The sequence below is a fragment of the Tachysurus fulvidraco genome, chromosome 11 (assembly GCF_022655615.1).
Source record: "Tachysurus fulvidraco isolate hzauxx_2018 chromosome 11, HZAU_PFXX_2.0, whole genome shotgun sequence".
NCBI classification, from domain to species: Eukaryota; Metazoa; Chordata; class Actinopteri; order Siluriformes; family Bagridae; genus Tachysurus; species Tachysurus fulvidraco.
In genome coordinates, this window is record NC_062528.1 from 2530259 (window position 1) to 2547440 (window position 17182).

Below are 17182 nucleotides of genomic sequence, written 5' to 3' on the forward strand. Positions count from 1 at the left end.
TAGTGCCACATCCTAAACCTACTGCATTACTGGGCTAGAAAGTGCACTATGTAGTAACCAGGGCGTGTTTCAAATTCGCTGGTACTGCTAATTACTCTGTGTATATGGACCATAAAGTAATAAATGCTACACCCTCTCTAGTGCACTTTATAGTACATTAGGGAGTGGTTTGGGCTCTAGTGTTTCTCTAAGTGCACTATATTGCTTATGAAATAATCTTAAAAAAAAACTATATTGTGTATACTATATATATATATATATATATATATATATATATATATATATATATATATATATATATATATTACACACAACATATCTAATAAAGAGCAACTTAGTGACACGTCGTATACAATCGCGTCTACTTGAGCGCCAGTGAAGAAATTCTGCGTTCGAGGAGAATAATTGAAACATATCGCAGGTTTTTTTTTTTTTTTTTTTACAGCAGACACAATGACTTCTAATAAAGCCTTTTAGTGGAGAATGAACCTGGAACGATTAGAATATTTAAAATCGCTGGCAGCGATTGTTCTCATTATAAACCTATTACGACGATTCTAATTGGATTAATTTCTTGTACGAGGAGCTGTAATGTGCCCTTCAGTCTTTGTGATGTTAAGATAACGATACCATCCAACTCTAGCACCAACACCGGGTGTTAAGTTTCCTCTGCCATGCGTGCTAAGGATATTAAGCATGTGATGTCAAGTATTTTATACTCACTCCTATATCCATGTGGTCTTACTGGCTGCGTAAGGTCTAAAAGATCCTGCTGACAGCAGAATAATCAATGACGTGGTGGATGGTGTGATAAAACGGAGATACTGTTACCACCTGGATCTTCTTCTATTCCTTTTAAATCAATGATTCATGCTTAATGAAAAAAAAAGACACATCATACTGTAGGTTTTACAGAATGAACAGAACACAGCTTGTCATGTTCCGGAGGTATAAATGTAGGAGCACTACATAGTGCACTTTACATCCAACAGAGATGCATTTAGGCTCAGGTTCTTCTTTAGGTACACTAAAATGTAAAAATAATAGATTATTAAAACAATGATGAACTTCTCTAGGTAACGTAGTATATGTAGGGTGTAAAAAAAAAAAAAAGACTTCTACAGCCTACCCATGGCAGTTATGCTAAACTGGAAGCCATATTTGTGCAGTAAATATGTAGGGAGGATGAATCTGAATCCCCTAATGACTTCCTGTCAGATTTACAGTGTATTATATAGTGTGTGAGATTGAAGCATCGTTAAACATGTGACTCGCACATTAGAAATCGTGTTAAACAAAAAAAAATTAAAAGCATATAGAGTGTTTAGGGAACCTCAGAAGGCTTAAAAGTCATTATTTTATATCTTATTTAGAGCATTTATACAGTAGGGTGGACTGGATGTCTGATGAAGCACAGCGCACGTACTGTAACACACTGTTACATCGTATATAGCGACGCACAGTTTACACATCATTATAATAATATACACGTCAAATACGTTGGGGAACAAATACTAGCTTCTGCACACTGTGTTCAGGGAGATTTGATTTAAACACATTTTATGTGAAGTAAATCCTTCTGCACTATTTGTTGTATTCTACTATAACCCTTTATATAAAAAGTGTTACGTGACCCTCACAATTCATTTTTTTCCACGTTTTGATTTTTCTTTTTAAATAAATGATTTATTTTCACATGTGATTGTTATAAAATGTATCTACTTTCACACTATTATTTTTTAATGAATATTTTCACGATTTTGTTTTTTATAAAATAAAAGGTTTCATTGGATGCCGCATGCGATTTTTTTTAAAAACACACTTTATTTATTTTTTAGATGTTTTACATGATTTTTACACTGAATAATGATTTCTAACTAATGATTCTTTAAATTTCACGATTCTCCTCCTCACAATTCATTTTAATACAGTTTATTTCTTTTTTTTTCTTTATGTAATTCATTTTGCCTAATTTTTTGCCTAACTTCACACGTGAATTTTTCACACGTGCTTGTTCACATGTTCTATATATTTTTTCTGAAAGGAACAACAGGGAGCTGAATCCTAAATCTCTCCATAGTGAACATACAAAGTTTAACTTATGTTCTGTATCCCGTGTGGCAAATTTCTGGTTTGTATAAAAATGTATTTTGTAGGTGTAAAAGCAAGGCTCTGCTTCTATGAAGCACACTTATATGAGTAATAAAATATTACCCAGAGCGCACTAGGATTTACTCCTGGACTCGACCTTTTATTGCAAAATTGTCAGCTGCTGAGAGGGGGTGGTGGGGGATATCCAGATCACACAGTGTGTGTGTGTGTGTGTGTGATTGCAGGAGATGCCAGAAACACTTCCACACCCCGGGGCTTTCACACGGCCATCAAGTCAGCCCCGTTACCATGTGAACAGCACTCGGAAAAACACCAGAGATGCTTTATATTGACAGCAAACACACTGCATGTCCTGATATTAGTAATCACACAACCTGTAAAAGGGTCATGCTGAGGAGCTGCAGGGCCACAGCCCAGGCCGAAGAGAGGGGGAAGTGTGTGTGTGTGTGTGTGTGTGTGTAGTGTAGTGTAGAGGTGGGAATTGGACACATTGGAGATGTTCAGTCATTCATAGGAGCTCCAGGAAAGGGTGGGGTTACCGCCTGCACAATGGGTGGGTTCAGGAGGATGGAGGGAGGATGGAGGGGTGTGAAAGAGAGAGAGAGAGAGAGAGAGAGAGAGAAAGAGGAGGGATTTAGAGGGTGCACTCATTGTTGCCTCAGAGTGAGCGGCCAGCTATAGTGTGTGTGCGCGCTTGGGCCTGACTGTAATGACTAAAAGCATCAGACGCCTCAGCTGTTGATACAGCCCAAGAGTGTGTGTGTGAGAGAGAGAGAGGGAGAGAGAGAGAGAGAGAAAGCGAGTGAGGGAGTGTGAGAGAAGTGCAAAAAAGCGAAGAAGGGAAGAAGGCGGCAAAAAAGGAAGGATACCACAAGCATGCTGTGCTGTATAAGAAGAACAAAGCCGGTAATTGTTTTCTGTTTTTTTCCTTCTTTTTTTCATTCATATTGTCTCTGGTTTCTATTTAAATTGAAAAAGTGTAAATATGTTTCATTTTCCTTTTCTTTGAACTAAAGAAGAATCTTAATCACAGTGACTCCTGTGCTGTCAGCTAGCCTCAAACCAACAACTGACACGCCTTGCTAATGTAATTAACATCTGAGCATGCCTGGAGACTTCAAGCTCATGGAATTGGTGCTCAGATGTGCTCAATTTATGACAGCTGGATTAGTGTTAGATTTCCTTTTTCTTTCTTTTCCTTTTTCAGATGCAATCGAGGCTCACACCTGTGATTCAGGTGTTAGTGTTTGATTCATCTGTGTATTTTAATGAATTGCATGCACTGCATTCTAAGTTGTCTTGAATTCTTGCAGGATGTCAGAAAAAAAAAGATATTTGGATGCTGGAGGAATTTGTAAGATGATCACTGGCACACACACACACACACACACACACACACACACACACACACACACACACACACACACACACACACACACAAAAAGGTGTGGATGCAATTTGAGCGCATTTAAATGCCGGTGTGCAGAAGTTAAAGATGGAGAGATTATAGAGGGGAGAGAGAGAAAGGGAGAAAAAAAAAAGGGTGGGGTGCATCAAACTCGTGGGTTGCATTGGGGATTGGTGCACGCGCCGGATTGGGGGTTTTAATGTGGTTTCTTCTTTTAAAGTATCACGCACTGCAAATGTGCGTTGCTTGAAAAAAGAAAGAAAAAAAGGATTTTGTGGCACATCCGCACCTGTTCGGTCCTTTGTCTGTGCGCTCCCGGCATGCATGCAGGAAGGCAGGAAGGCAGGGCGGGTCCGAGCGCAACTCACAAACGCACAAGCGCAGAAAAAACCCCGACTTTGCAATGCAGTAAGATGAAAACCCTTCTGCGATGCTTTTCACCTCCTTTAAAGCAAAACGCCTGGCGCGCGCAAGACGATGCACTAAAAAGTAGAACAGCGAGGTCACGAGGTGCAGCCGGTGCTTGTCATCTCAACGGCTCCCTCTTCCCTGTCTAAATGCGTGGAATCACGGCTTTTATACTCCCAGTACCGGTTCCGAATCGTATGCACGAGCTGTCGATTTGATCGCGTGAAATAACAGCCGAAATGGAGCCACGTGCACCCGCGCGCCCCCGCGGAGTCGTCGGGAGGATGAAAGGGAATAAAAAGGGCGTGGCCGCGGTCCTGATGCTGCTGCTGCTGCTGCTCGCGAGAGTATATAAGGCTTCCAAAATATAATGTTTCCCTAAGCGTAAAAATAGCTGTCTTTATCATTGCATAACAAAATATCAATGCCACGACCTGGAATATTGTTTGCACCAGAAAGAAGACGGACAAATAAAATAATTTGTCATTTGTCATGTTAACAGTGCACTAATGCATAGCAACGCTGACGTGAGAAAGAAAATGTTTGATGATCCGGACGTCCCCCCCCTCCTGTCAGGCTCGTGCATCTGAAGCAGACTATTAATATGCACGAAATGACACAGGATTGTATAACCACTGGTGCGCGAGCGTGCAAAATCAGACGTTGGCATGAAATATCCTGCGAGACATCGCAGCTGATGGAAGAGCGTTGCAATAGCGATTTAAAGCTCATTGCACAGGCAGGTGCTTCCTGGATGCATGTGCATGCCTTAACACTCGTGCATTTTAAGCAGGAAGCCTTGAATATTCATGTGCATGAAAAAGTAACACGCAGCGCCTGCTGATTTTTTCTTTTTTTTTTTTCCTTTTTCTTCTCCACACTTCACCGGTAATTGGGATTGTGTCTCCTGCTTCTTCACACTCCCTTCAGCACAGGCCTGAAATCCCTGATGGATTCTTAGGTATGGGGGAGGGGAGGTGGGGAGGGCATTTTAAACACTCGGACCGGGGTGTGGTTCACACATCCTCGCGCCATAAAGCTCACATCTTATTTCCACAATGCACATTAGGAGCTGCACTCTGACTGAGAGGAATATTTTATGAAGCAACCTTTATGCATGACATTTATTTAATTAAAAAAAATAATAATCCGGATGCAAATATCTGTACCATTACAGTGCATTTAGTTTTCCATATAATCAGATCCTTGTGTATGTGCCGTGGTATGTGATATAGGAGTTCATGTGAATCAACATCTAGTCTAATGCTGTAAATGTTTTGGGCCACATGTTGAATTTGCCTCTTATGATACATGATGCTTTTATTTTATTTTCCTGCTCTATCTGTCACGTTGTCCCCATTTAATCCATGATAAATACCTTTCTCTCTTGTTGGACATGGTCTCTATGATCCCCCCACCCCCACCAACTCACCCCGCCCACAGTGACGGTACCTGGGTTCACTTAGTAGGTTCAATGAGTTTAAAAATTGTGTAAAACACGATCATTAATATTCATGGCCTCCGGAATAAGATGATCCCAAGCGAACTGGACACCAGTTGGAGCTTGTACACCAAAGCATGGTGTGCACATCCAGAGACACGTAGAATCAATCCCAAGACACATTGAAGCTGTTTGGTGGCTCCGTTTGGTCCACCACCTTACTAGATTTTTCCATTGATTTCCCAGAGGAACAACCAATGCATGCAAGCCTCAGAGTGGTCTAATTATGTACCTGCTGTAAGTATAAAAGGCTAATGATATACCAACTGGCAACTCGTAGTATCATTTCATAAGAGCTTTATTACCTTGGTACATAGCAGCCTAGAAGAAATAAAGATGTCTTCACGGTTGTGATTAATATTTCTGCGGTCAAAACGGGCATTTCTCTCAGAGCCTAGAAATCCTGAAAGTGTGTTGATTGCTAATCTTTAGGCTTTGTTTAATGCTAGTCGCCTGTCAGTGGGAAATCAAGGCCATCGACTGTACATGACACTCCTACGAGTCCTTGCGTCTCGTTAAGCAGCTCCTCCGAGTCGCTCTCATAACACGAGTGAGTTACGTTTGCCCCGCCGATGAAGTCGCCTCACGCGGTGTGTTCCACGTCAATCATTTTGATTGGACACGCTTCCTCAGACAGTGCCAGAGTGATCTGAGCTCATGTCAATTTTTATAAAAAGCCTCGGGTGATTGATTTGATGGCAGTGTGCCTATTAGGGAAAATTGCTCATCGATTTCGAATTTAAAATTCATGCCCTGCCCTAAAGAAGGAAAGAAAAAAAACGTGAGGTATTTATAGAGAACTGTGAAGAGATCATCAGCATACAAGACAACACGGTAATAAATCCCTGACTGGTGTAAGGCAGAACAAAGGGCGTTATCTCCTGACAGAAGGAGGAGAACGGAATATAGTAGAGCGTAGGATATATCAGAACATGCCATCTATATTAAACCCCAAAAGGCTACATTTCCTTGAAACGCCTAAAAAGCAAGCTGCATAACCATATTATGCGATATACGTTTCTTGGATTCTTTATCTTCTGGTCTGGCTAATGGAGATGATTTCATACATCTGTGTGTTACTCAGTGCTGCTATGAATCACATTAGTGTCAGCTTTCAGATCCACCATTTAAAATCACAAGGCAGCAGCTACCAGGTCTGTCATCTCGAGGTTTATTCTGAGTTCCAGTTAGGCTACGCTGGATTGTTTTATTAGCAGATCTATGCTTAATCTAGTCCTGCTTTGTTCGCATGACAAATCGATACACTTTTTAAAAATTGTAATCTACCGTAAAACAAAAGCCCTAATGGTGTCTGGGGCTCGGCTGGTGTAAATCGTCGGATGATGTCACGATCTCGGGGGTCTATAACGATGAGAGTGACTCATGAGAAATGAGTCATTCTGCAGCGGCAGATACAAGACATCACCTATTACCGGAGCGCCCCAGTAATACCATGCGTACGTAATACACAACGTAAGCAACAGGTTTCAGTGCTTCTGCTCACTGCATAGGCTCTAATCTCATTTACTACCTTATACTTATATTAATGGATTGACTTTATGGAGGAGTGAATGCAAATTTAACCTACTTTGGGATTTATTTATGAACAATGTGTATTTCTTGTATTTCATTGTATTTTTACAATGTGTATGAAAATATTCACACTGACATCAACAAGAATCCAGTTAACAATGGAAAATTTCGCCTTCTCTTAAAGATTTTCCTGTAATCGATATGATTATTATAGAACCATTTCTATTGGAAATATAACAGACATCATTGAGGCCGACTGAATAACTATTAAACCACCATCCGAAGTTATCAGGCTGCTATATAGTGCCATCAAAAGCCATTAGAAAACTATAAAACACCTCCAGAATTGAGATTAAAGATAAAAAATTAGAGACCTCTGCATGCCATACTATCCAGGGTTCAATCGTGCCTCTGGCTCGGAGTTCTTGTTAGAGCAGATCAGCTTTGACCCTGACAAGGACAAAATAGACAGATTAAAATGTACAAAAATACTCTAAAAACAAAACGTTTTTTTATGATAAGTTCTTCAACAGGTTCACCATATTGTCAAGTTGCTGCAGGATATGGGACCGTTATCCCTCACAAAATGGTGCTAACACCATCATGCTTTGCCGTTGGGAACATTATTTGGGCAGATGGTCCCTGTGGATTGAAGCTACCACCACCATGTTTTACAGTGGGAACAGTGGTGTTGTAATTAAATGCTGGATTGCTATCTACTGTAGCCTGAAATATTCAAGTTATAATATAATCAAGTTATCAGAATCATTCTTATTCAAGTTGGTCAGTTTCCATAATCGACTTCTCAATATCTGTAGCGACTTTAGAGAATTTTTTTTTAAAAAGAAATCATAGAATCATCATGGTGTGATTGTTCTATCCCGAGCTTTTATTTGTTTTGAAAATAGGAATTTGAAAATAACTAAAAAAAAAAAAAAATCGCTTTTGCTTAGTTTTTGTTTTTATGTTTAGATTTCGAAAAAATATGCTGTCACAAAGATAAAGGGGAAAAAAAACTAGCTTAAGTATCATGAATTATAATAAGGGATCACATATTTGTGCTTATTCCAGACTTATTCCACGACCACGTTTAAACAGGTCACTTGTGCTGTTTGAGAAAAACCTTTGTTTATTCATCTTTCCAAATTCAATTTCTCAGTTCACCATTTAACCGTAGTATGTTAGTACTAGAGGCTTTTTTTTTTTTAAAAACTATATAATCTGATAGCCAAATGTTTCAATTTTCAATGTACATTAATCATGTGTGAAGTCTCATGAAACGCTAAAAATCTCATTCTGTGCAATGAGAAGTTATGCTTATTGGATATTTTTAATTAGAAAATTCAGTGGTTTAAAAATTCCATTGCTTAAAACAATAAGTGGTGCCATAAACCTACTATCCATATGTAACAATATCTGCGCTATACTGTAGTAAAATACCCAAGAGACGATTAAAACACGATACAACCTAACTGAATGAGATGAGTGTATCGATTGCTTATTGAATTAACGTAACTTATGGCTTTATCGATGTCTTTGGAAACGTTTCCTTCAATGTGATTAAAAAAAAAAGCATTAGCACTGACAGCGAGGCTAGCTCGTTTATCTTCTCATTTCCTTCACGAGATGCCAATGTCCACTCACCGTACATGGCTTGTGAAGCCCATTAGTGGGAAGAATCCAATAAACGCGAAAGCAACAGTAGAATTTGGACACGGTTCAGGTCCTGAGTCTGCATTCTGTGCTGCCTGATGCTGCTAAGATGAGACCATAAAGCTCATTAAGGAGCGAGCGTGGACAAAACGCAGCACTAACTGGGTCAAGATGACGCCTGAGGTCTTGGCTGCGATTTGTATGGAGGACGTCGGTTTTAATTGCGTTATAATTCGTATAATCGTTCGATACAACAATGTAGTGAAAAGCTTTACGACTGTCTGTCATAAAGTAAAATAGAAAAATATAAGAAAAATAGTTCCAATAAAAGCAAAAATAAAATTATTGGTACAAGCAAAAGAGAAATATAAGAAGATAATGAAAAAAAATTTACTTGCTTGTACCGATAATTTTATTTTTGCTTTTATTGGAACTATTTTTACACATTGTGTGCTCAGGTATTCAATTTGGTGTAAAAAAAAAATGACATCCAAGCTTTATAATATTTCTCATCCTGGTTCAATTCTGGTTCCTTACACCAATACAACATTTAACTGACTGTATATTACAATCACACCCCCAGTGTCACCCATATGAGGATGGGTTCCCCCTTGAGTCCGGTTCCTCTCAAGGTTTCTTCCTTTACCAATTTAAGGGAGTTTTTCCTCGCCATTGCTGCCTGAGTCACCTCAGACTTGCTCATAGGGGAATAAATACATACACATTGTGAACTATATACATCTAATAATAACCTAGAATTTTTATTCTGTTAATTCTTATTTCTTTTATTATTCGTTATTTCCTTCATCATTAATTATGTTTACCTTCTGCTCTATGTTTATGTTCTGTAAAGCTGCTTTGAGACAATGTCTATTGTAAAAAGCGCTATACAAATAAACTTGAAATTGAATCTTGAATTGAATTGAATTCAATTCAATTTTCACATTACAGCACAATTCCCATTGGGGCACAATCCCGCACTCTCAAGAATAACTCATAAATAATTAAAAAGCTGTTTTTATATACAGTAATGCCTTCAAATTTTCAGCAATTTCATATGTAACGTGTCATTTTATTCTGATTCACCTTACTGTTTCTGGTTAACATCCAATCCTAATTTCTGTGCATTTTTTTTATTTTCTTAACACTTTTTACACTTGTTGAATAACATTTTATTTCCAGAAAACACATTTTTATACGTTTATATGTTTAAGCTTTTTCATTTCCATGATTTCCGTTGTGTTTTTCTTTATTATTTTTTTCAGTTTTTCATTAGAGACTTTCATGTGAGTATTAAAATAACAGCCATTTGGTGGGGAAATTCAGCCGACGATCCTGGCGTACGAAGGTAAACTGACGTCTCACTCACGACTTTCTACTTTCCACAAATTTTAACTTCAAATATTTGTTAGGTGGTCTCACCAAACGCATATTAGCATGCTAGTATCTGAGATAGATCGAGATTATGCATTGTGTTACGCTGAGTAATGCTTTTAAAATGTTTCAGAGCAAGTTTGAGATATCGGTGAACTGGCTTCATTTTAAAGAACAATTGTGCAATCTGTCTTCTAGCACTTCATTACTTTAAATCTCATTTTCACAGCTTTACTAAACCATGGCTATACTTTAGGTGCAAGATTTCATGCTTTATTAACAGAAGTGTCACCAGTGGGACTCTGTAATTAAACTATGAATGTTCAAAACATAAGCTTAAAAGATAGAACTTGTTTGCACAATTGTTAGTTTTCTAGTCCGCGTCCAAATGGTGAGAAGCAGACTGAAAAATTCATGTCACTCCTTAACCTCTCACACTGACAATTGTTGCCCCTCCTTAACCTTTCCTTATTGCCTTAGTCGTTTAACCAGCCACTCACCTTTACAGGCTGTAAACCTTGCTTTATTACATTTGGCTTCTCTCAAGCCGTAAACTCTCCTATTGAATTATGGAGTTTTAAATCTCGGCAGTCATCGTTTCCTTTCGGTCTTCATTCCGTACAAATAGAGTAGATAGTAGAGAGAAGGACACGAACGTTGTACTGTACATCATTCCACTGTGGCACATTTGAAACCTTTGCAATCGTGGATCAGTTCTGCGGCTGCCATTTGGCTTCTCCGTGGTTTCTGGCAGCCGTGAGAGAAGGACAGAAGGAGATGTGTGAATGTCGGGAACTTTAGGGACTGTCCATCGGACACCATGGACCATGTGACTGCTGATCTGATCAGGATGTTTATACCTTGTAGATCTGAAACCAGGCTGTTATCATAGGCAGTACTGTGGATTTGGAGGGCAAGGGGAAATATATATTCTAGACCTATTGGCCCAATCAGTGTGTAAAGAAATACTTTTGATTAGTTTGCTATTTATTCCGGTTTGGTTTCACATTACCAAAAATTAAACAAACTGTAATGCAAATATAAAAAAAAACAAAGGTTTAACTGAGGGATATAGAGGGTGGAAAATTTCCTGATTAAAATGCTTTCATTCAATGGTCAGAAATATGGTCAGTGATGGGGAAAAAATAACAAACCTTTATGAAATTAAACAAGAAATCCTTTCCGGAGGGGTGCACGGTGGCTTAGTGGTTAGATCGTTCGTCTCACACCTCCAAGGTTTGGGGTTCGATTCCCGCCTCCGCCTTGTGTGTGTGGAGTTTGCATGTTCTCCCCGTGCCTCGGGGGTTTCCTCCGGGTACTCCGGTTTCCTCCCCTGGTCCAAAGACATGCATGGTAGGTTGATTGACATCTCTGGAAAATTGTCCGTAGTGTGTGTGTGTGAGTGAATGAGAGTGTGTGTGCCCTGTGAGGGGTTGGTACTCTGCCCAGGGTGTTTCCTGCCTCGATGCCCGATGACGCCTGAGATAGGCACAGGCTCCCCGTGACCCGAGAAGTTCGGATAATTAAAAAATAAAATTAATGAATAAATACTTTCCGGAGCTTTTTTGGAAAACATTAACCTGCCAGTAAGTATAATATTAGATAGTTATAGAAGTAATAACTTTCAAATATTTTGTGCTGGTCACCCTGCATTTATTCCAATTTGTCAGACAATATCTCCACAACAGTTATATGTACTTATAACATATTTCTGCAGCACTACAGCTCTGTCCTTTGGCTCAGTTTCTATCTCATGGCACAATTTAGCAGCTCTCATTTACAAAACAAGGCTGCAACCCAAAACACACTGCATGTTTGATTCACTCCCTGCAGTCCGGTTGATGTAGAGTCAAATTGCCTTCTCACTGCAATCGAACCATGGTAGTGTTTACATCCACATCTCTCAGAATCTCACAGACCTGAGCGTGATTATGTTCTTACCTGTGTAATGAAGTGCATCAGGGGGGAAAACGCACCAGTGTTCGAACTGACTCAGTGATGTATGGAAGAACACTGTGTAATGAATCATGCTGTCTTTGTTCCCCCTAGTTTCCGAAAAGTGTGAAAGAGTTTTGTTAAAGTTGTTACACAAGTCATCAATCAGCAATGAACCCTGAAACCCCGTATCCTGTAGAGTTGATGGATTGTGGTCAATTCAGAGGCTGGACGATGCCAGTGCACTTAGTCAATAGATCCCTGGAAATCTTGGGCAAGGAGCCATGCAAGAGTGTAACGAGGGGGCAGAGCATCTTGTTCGCACATTAAACACAGAGTTCAGACCTCATCTTTCCGAGCGGTTCATAAGAAAACTAATGGAGTGAACTAATGAGGAAACCAGCCCAGATGTCCTTTTGGAGATAGACGAAACTCACTCGAAGATCTGTGTCCATTAACTGCAGTCGACTGATTGGATTCCTTTTAGAGTCGGCATCAAAATACGTCAGTGATGTTTTCAATTCCGAACGTCTGGATGTTCCCCTGAAGTCTCTGATGTCGGTGCCTTGATGTTCCATGGTTATTAGATAGATAGCAATTTTTTTTTCTCCCAGCTTCCATAAATTCAGTCATCTCTATCAAAGCTGCAGTCAGAATTTACTCACAGTCACTTTGAATTTAGTGCGTTGTCTTAAATACAGCATCATCTAGTGATTACAGGCCTGTCATCTTGCTTCTTATGTGCGTTTTTCATATTTGCATGCAGCTACAGTACCATTTGGGTTATTACTGATTTTCGATCTTATTTCAATCATTATTTGCATTCCATTCATTTTTTTTCCTGCCATTACAAAACTTTCCTCCCCTCAAAAAAAGCATTAATAAAGCTGTAGTGTTGGTGTATGGTCTGCTAATTGCACAGTGAACAGCTGCAGGTTTCCTACTTGCTTGAAATCTGCCAGGTGAACACGGCCTCCTGTTGAGCGTGTCTCTGGAACAGCGATTAAAGCACAGCATGCCAGATTTGCTGGAACTGCTGGATTGTGTTCATGCCGCTGAAAAGTCACATTTTGGCTGCTCTACTTTAGCAATCACCAATGATGAAACAGCCCAGATTATCCTCTAAAAGACAGCTAATTCTCTCTAGACGCTTCAGTAAAAAGTACAAGTATCAAATAACGGCATCTTGCGCATACATGGTTTAGGTCACCAAGCATCACCAATGCTTTTCCAAACATTCTATGTTCTTTAGAGTTCTTGTGAATAATAGACATTACATAGACATAGACATTCTAGCAAAATATGTCCAAGGTGTATTCCTGACCTGCATCCAGTGTTCTCAGGCTAGACTCCAGAGGAGTAAAGTACTCACTGAAGATGAATGAATAACTGAAAGCACATTACTGTTACCAAGATCATGATATTACCATTCTTTGTAATCCACCGAGTCACATTTTGAGGAACCTTGAGCTACTGAGTGTCTTTAGTCTTTACCGACTGAATAATTTGTCTATTTTATTGGCCATACACATTCAATCACTGCAACATGCCAGACTCCAGAAACCATCGAGGATTTAGAGCTTTGGTCTTCTCTGACAGATCTGGGATTGGAATTCGACTAATAATCAGCAGCTTTATATTCCGGCTGATATTTCTAGTCAGATTAACCTTTCAGGCTATTGATTTGTAAGAGGGACTATTAAAGGACAAGTCATCTAAAAACACTTTTGATTTCTAATAATGCTGTTCCTGCTCCTCAGGTGGAGAAGACCGAAGAGGCTGATCAGGAGATTAAGCAAGATGGTACCAAACCAGAAGACAAAGCCCACAAGGCTGCCACCAAGATCCAGGCAAGTTTCCGCGGACACATAATCCGAAAAAAAATGAAGGATGACGACAAGGAGGAGGACAGTCCTGCTGCTGAGGGCAAGGCTGAGGAAAACGAGGGAGAAAATAACAAGGAAGAGAAAGCTACTTCTCCAACTGCAGAGAAACAAGATGAAGCTGCCAAGGAGGAGGAAAAGGCCAAAAGTCCGACTAACTCTCCAGCAGCAGAGGATAGCAAGGGTGAAGCTCCTGCAACCACCCCTTCAGAACCAAAACAGGATGTGAAGGAGGAAGCAAAGGAAGCAGAGAAGCCTAAAGAAGCAGAAAGTGCAGAAGTCAAGGCTGAGAAGCCTTCAGAGAATGTAGACGCAGAGAAGGAGGAAGATAAGGAGGAGGAGAACAAGGCAGAAGCCAAACAAGCCGACGTGCCTGCCACTGCTAATGAGACAGCTGATTGTGAAGCCGAAGTGAACCAAACGCAAGACAAACCAGGTGAGATATTAAAGAAGTCAGATAAGTTGTAATTGTACAGATACCCAATGGACATGATCAAATGTTTGGGGCACAGTTAATGTGTTTATAACCTATTGCAACATTTACCTTTTTTTTTTTTTTACACTTTGTGGAATTTTTTAAAGATCTGATTTCCCAACATTTCTTGGATTTAACTGACCCCTGACAACTAAACATCATAACTTCCTATTGTAACAAAGGGGGCACAAGGTATCAATTTTTGAGACACAGCGGGAGACCCAATCCTTAAATTGTTGGGTCCCTGTTTGATGCTCAAAGCCTTAAAATGTTGTCCCCTGAGAAAAGCCACTAAACCTCAAATGTTGGACGCGAGTAGCTTCAGTTAAGTGTGCGCTTGAACAAGGCCACTAACAGTCAATTGCTGGGCCCTTGAGGTTGGCTGTAATACCAACAATTGAGGCCACTATCAATTTTTTGGCCTCTAAGCAAAGCCTCTAGACTTCCACTGTGGACCTATGAGCAAGGCCACTGTCCATGCTCATTGTCACGGAGTAAGACCTAATTTTACCTCAAAGTTGCACCTTTAATATTTAATAATAATAAAGAGAGGCCCAAAATCTTCAACTGTAAGGTCTTTGAGCAACTCCAATAGACCTTAATTTATTGTCTCTTAAATGAGGCACCAATTCACAGATGTCGGGTCCATGAACAAGGACGCTAGCATTTAAATGTTAGCTGCTTTGTACTTGCATTTTAATTTTTCATATTTTAAAGGAAAAAAAATCTAGAGTATTATAACTAAATGAATATGAACCTTCTGAATTTGGAATTGGTAAACTATTGATACACACAAGACCAGGCTTAGTATATTAACCTATGATGTATTTGGCAGCTCTTTATTTGATCTCAAAGATGTCTAAAAATGGAGGAGTGTGAATTGGGTGATGAGCTTTTCATTAACACATACTTACCGATGGAACCGATAGTAGCAGCTTTACCCAAGATAATAAAGAGACGATCAAACAAAACGATTAGGTTTGTCATCGCTTTTTAGGAACATAACAGAGGGGAATCATGGAAAACATTCACCATAATGAATATTGATTGTACACAGATGTTCAAGCAGTGTAATATCTCAGCATGGAGATGGTGAGATACGTTAGTGATGCTTTATTAAGGCCTGTTATTGCATGTCAATGATTTCTGAACAGAAAACAGGATGAGTCTTGGTCTAACCGAATTACACAATCGATTTCTTCCCTCTACATGTTATAGTTTGTGCTTGAAGCCTTTAGCGGTTTCAGCCGGAGATCTATAGCGCTGTGGCAAGTGCATGACTTGACCACAATTAGGCTTTATAGATGTTTTTCAGTCTCTGTAGCCATGAAGCATTATATTTATTGCTAGTTTAAAGAAAGCAAAGTAAAGCTGGCATCAAACTTCTGAAACTCCTGCTTATGATAATGACAGACTATAGATTTTATAGTCTGTCATTTTTTATGCTGAATCATTAAAACCATAAAACCTTTAGTGGAGAATTATTCTTCTAAATCAACATGATCTCATGTAAGCATTGAGGAAAAGAAATGATTTTCTTTTCAATGTTACATTCAATAAACTTTATTCACCATTTATGGAAGGAGTCTGTAGTAGTAATGCTGTTAAGTTTTCTAGAGGAATGAAAGAAAGAAAAAAAAGGGTAGTATTATAGTAATTACAACCTGGGAACATAAATGTTAAGAGGAATTTACAGGCAGTACACATTAAATATGTTAAATATGCTACAGAAAGAAAAATAGCAACTGTTACCAAAAGAGGAATGAACACTGCGACGTCAACTTGTCTGAAATAAATGAGTTTTCTTCTGATATTTCGTCCTAACCAGATGCTGCAGAAGACTCTGAGCAGGCAGAGGCGGCGAAGGAGGAGGACAAGGCCGAGAGCGCTTAAACTGAACCACAGTTGTAACACGATAACAGATAATTAAACGGTCGCTCTTTGCCCTCTGATTGTGGAGACAGTCAGTTTTAATTTGTTTGGTCCTATATATTTTCTTTTGTGTGGCAAAATGATTTTCTTACATCTTGGGTGTTGGGGATTCTGGGGGGGGAGGGAGGAGGAAGGGGGAGTTTCCATACGCAACTTTGTGGCTCAAGCTAGCAGTGAACGTGCGAGAACGTGGCTGCTTCCTCCACGTGTGAGAAAACATTGTGCGTTCATCGACGTCACCAGAAAGGGACAGGAAACACAATTTCATACTCGATTCAAACCCGTTCGACCCTGGTTTGCATTTCTAGCTATTCCCACACACACAACCACATATATTTGCCTTTTTCCATTTACCGTAGTAATAGTGCACTGCTATTTATTAGGGAGAAGTATTATATGATTCCCTTTCAGTGTTTTCTGCTGATGCATTGTTTTGGCCAGCGTTTCATGGATAGCTTGAACCCATTCGACTCATTTGCATGGAAATTTTCCTCCTGAGAGGGAAATAAAAAAAAAAAAAAAAACAAACAAACAAACAAAAAAATCCTCCTCGCAGTCACGAGTAACCAAAACGTTGTGGCTTCTTTCTCAATGTCCTCGGTGTTGTTAATGGCGGTTTGATGATATCGACTGGAAATATTCCTGCGCTGATGTTAAAACGAAAGAGAAAAATCAAACAAAATAAGTACAAAAAAATAAAATAAAATCAGCCTTTTTCCTTTTTACCTATGTTCACGTGAGAGTGCAATGTCCAGTTTGAATCTAAAAGGAGTTCAATTGTGGAAAAAAAATGAATACGATTTTAAAAAGTTTCAATGTGTGTTTTCAAAATAAAGAAATGTGCCAATTATCATCACAACACGGGTGTGTTTGTAATGTGTGTACTATGTTTTCTTTTGTTATCTATCCATTATAAAATATGTATTCAACGGTAAAGAAATTATTACTTAAATAATATTTAAAAATAT

General features: G+C 39.3%; 1 protein-coding gene across 1 annotated transcript; it reads left to right on the forward strand.

Moving 5' to 3' along the window:
• Positions 1–2755: 2755 nt before the first annotated feature.
• On the forward strand, positions 2756–17070 carry gap43 (growth associated protein 43). The gene is made up of 3 exons (XM_027138728.2): positions 2756–3018; positions 13685–14243; positions 16111–17070. The coding sequence occupies exons 1-3, from the start codon at positions 2989–2991 to the stop codon at positions 16173–16175; spliced, it is 654 nt and encodes a 217-aa protein (XP_026994529.2). The 5' UTR covers positions 2756–2988; the 3' UTR covers positions 16176–17070.
• Positions 17071–17182: the final 112 nt, after the last annotated feature.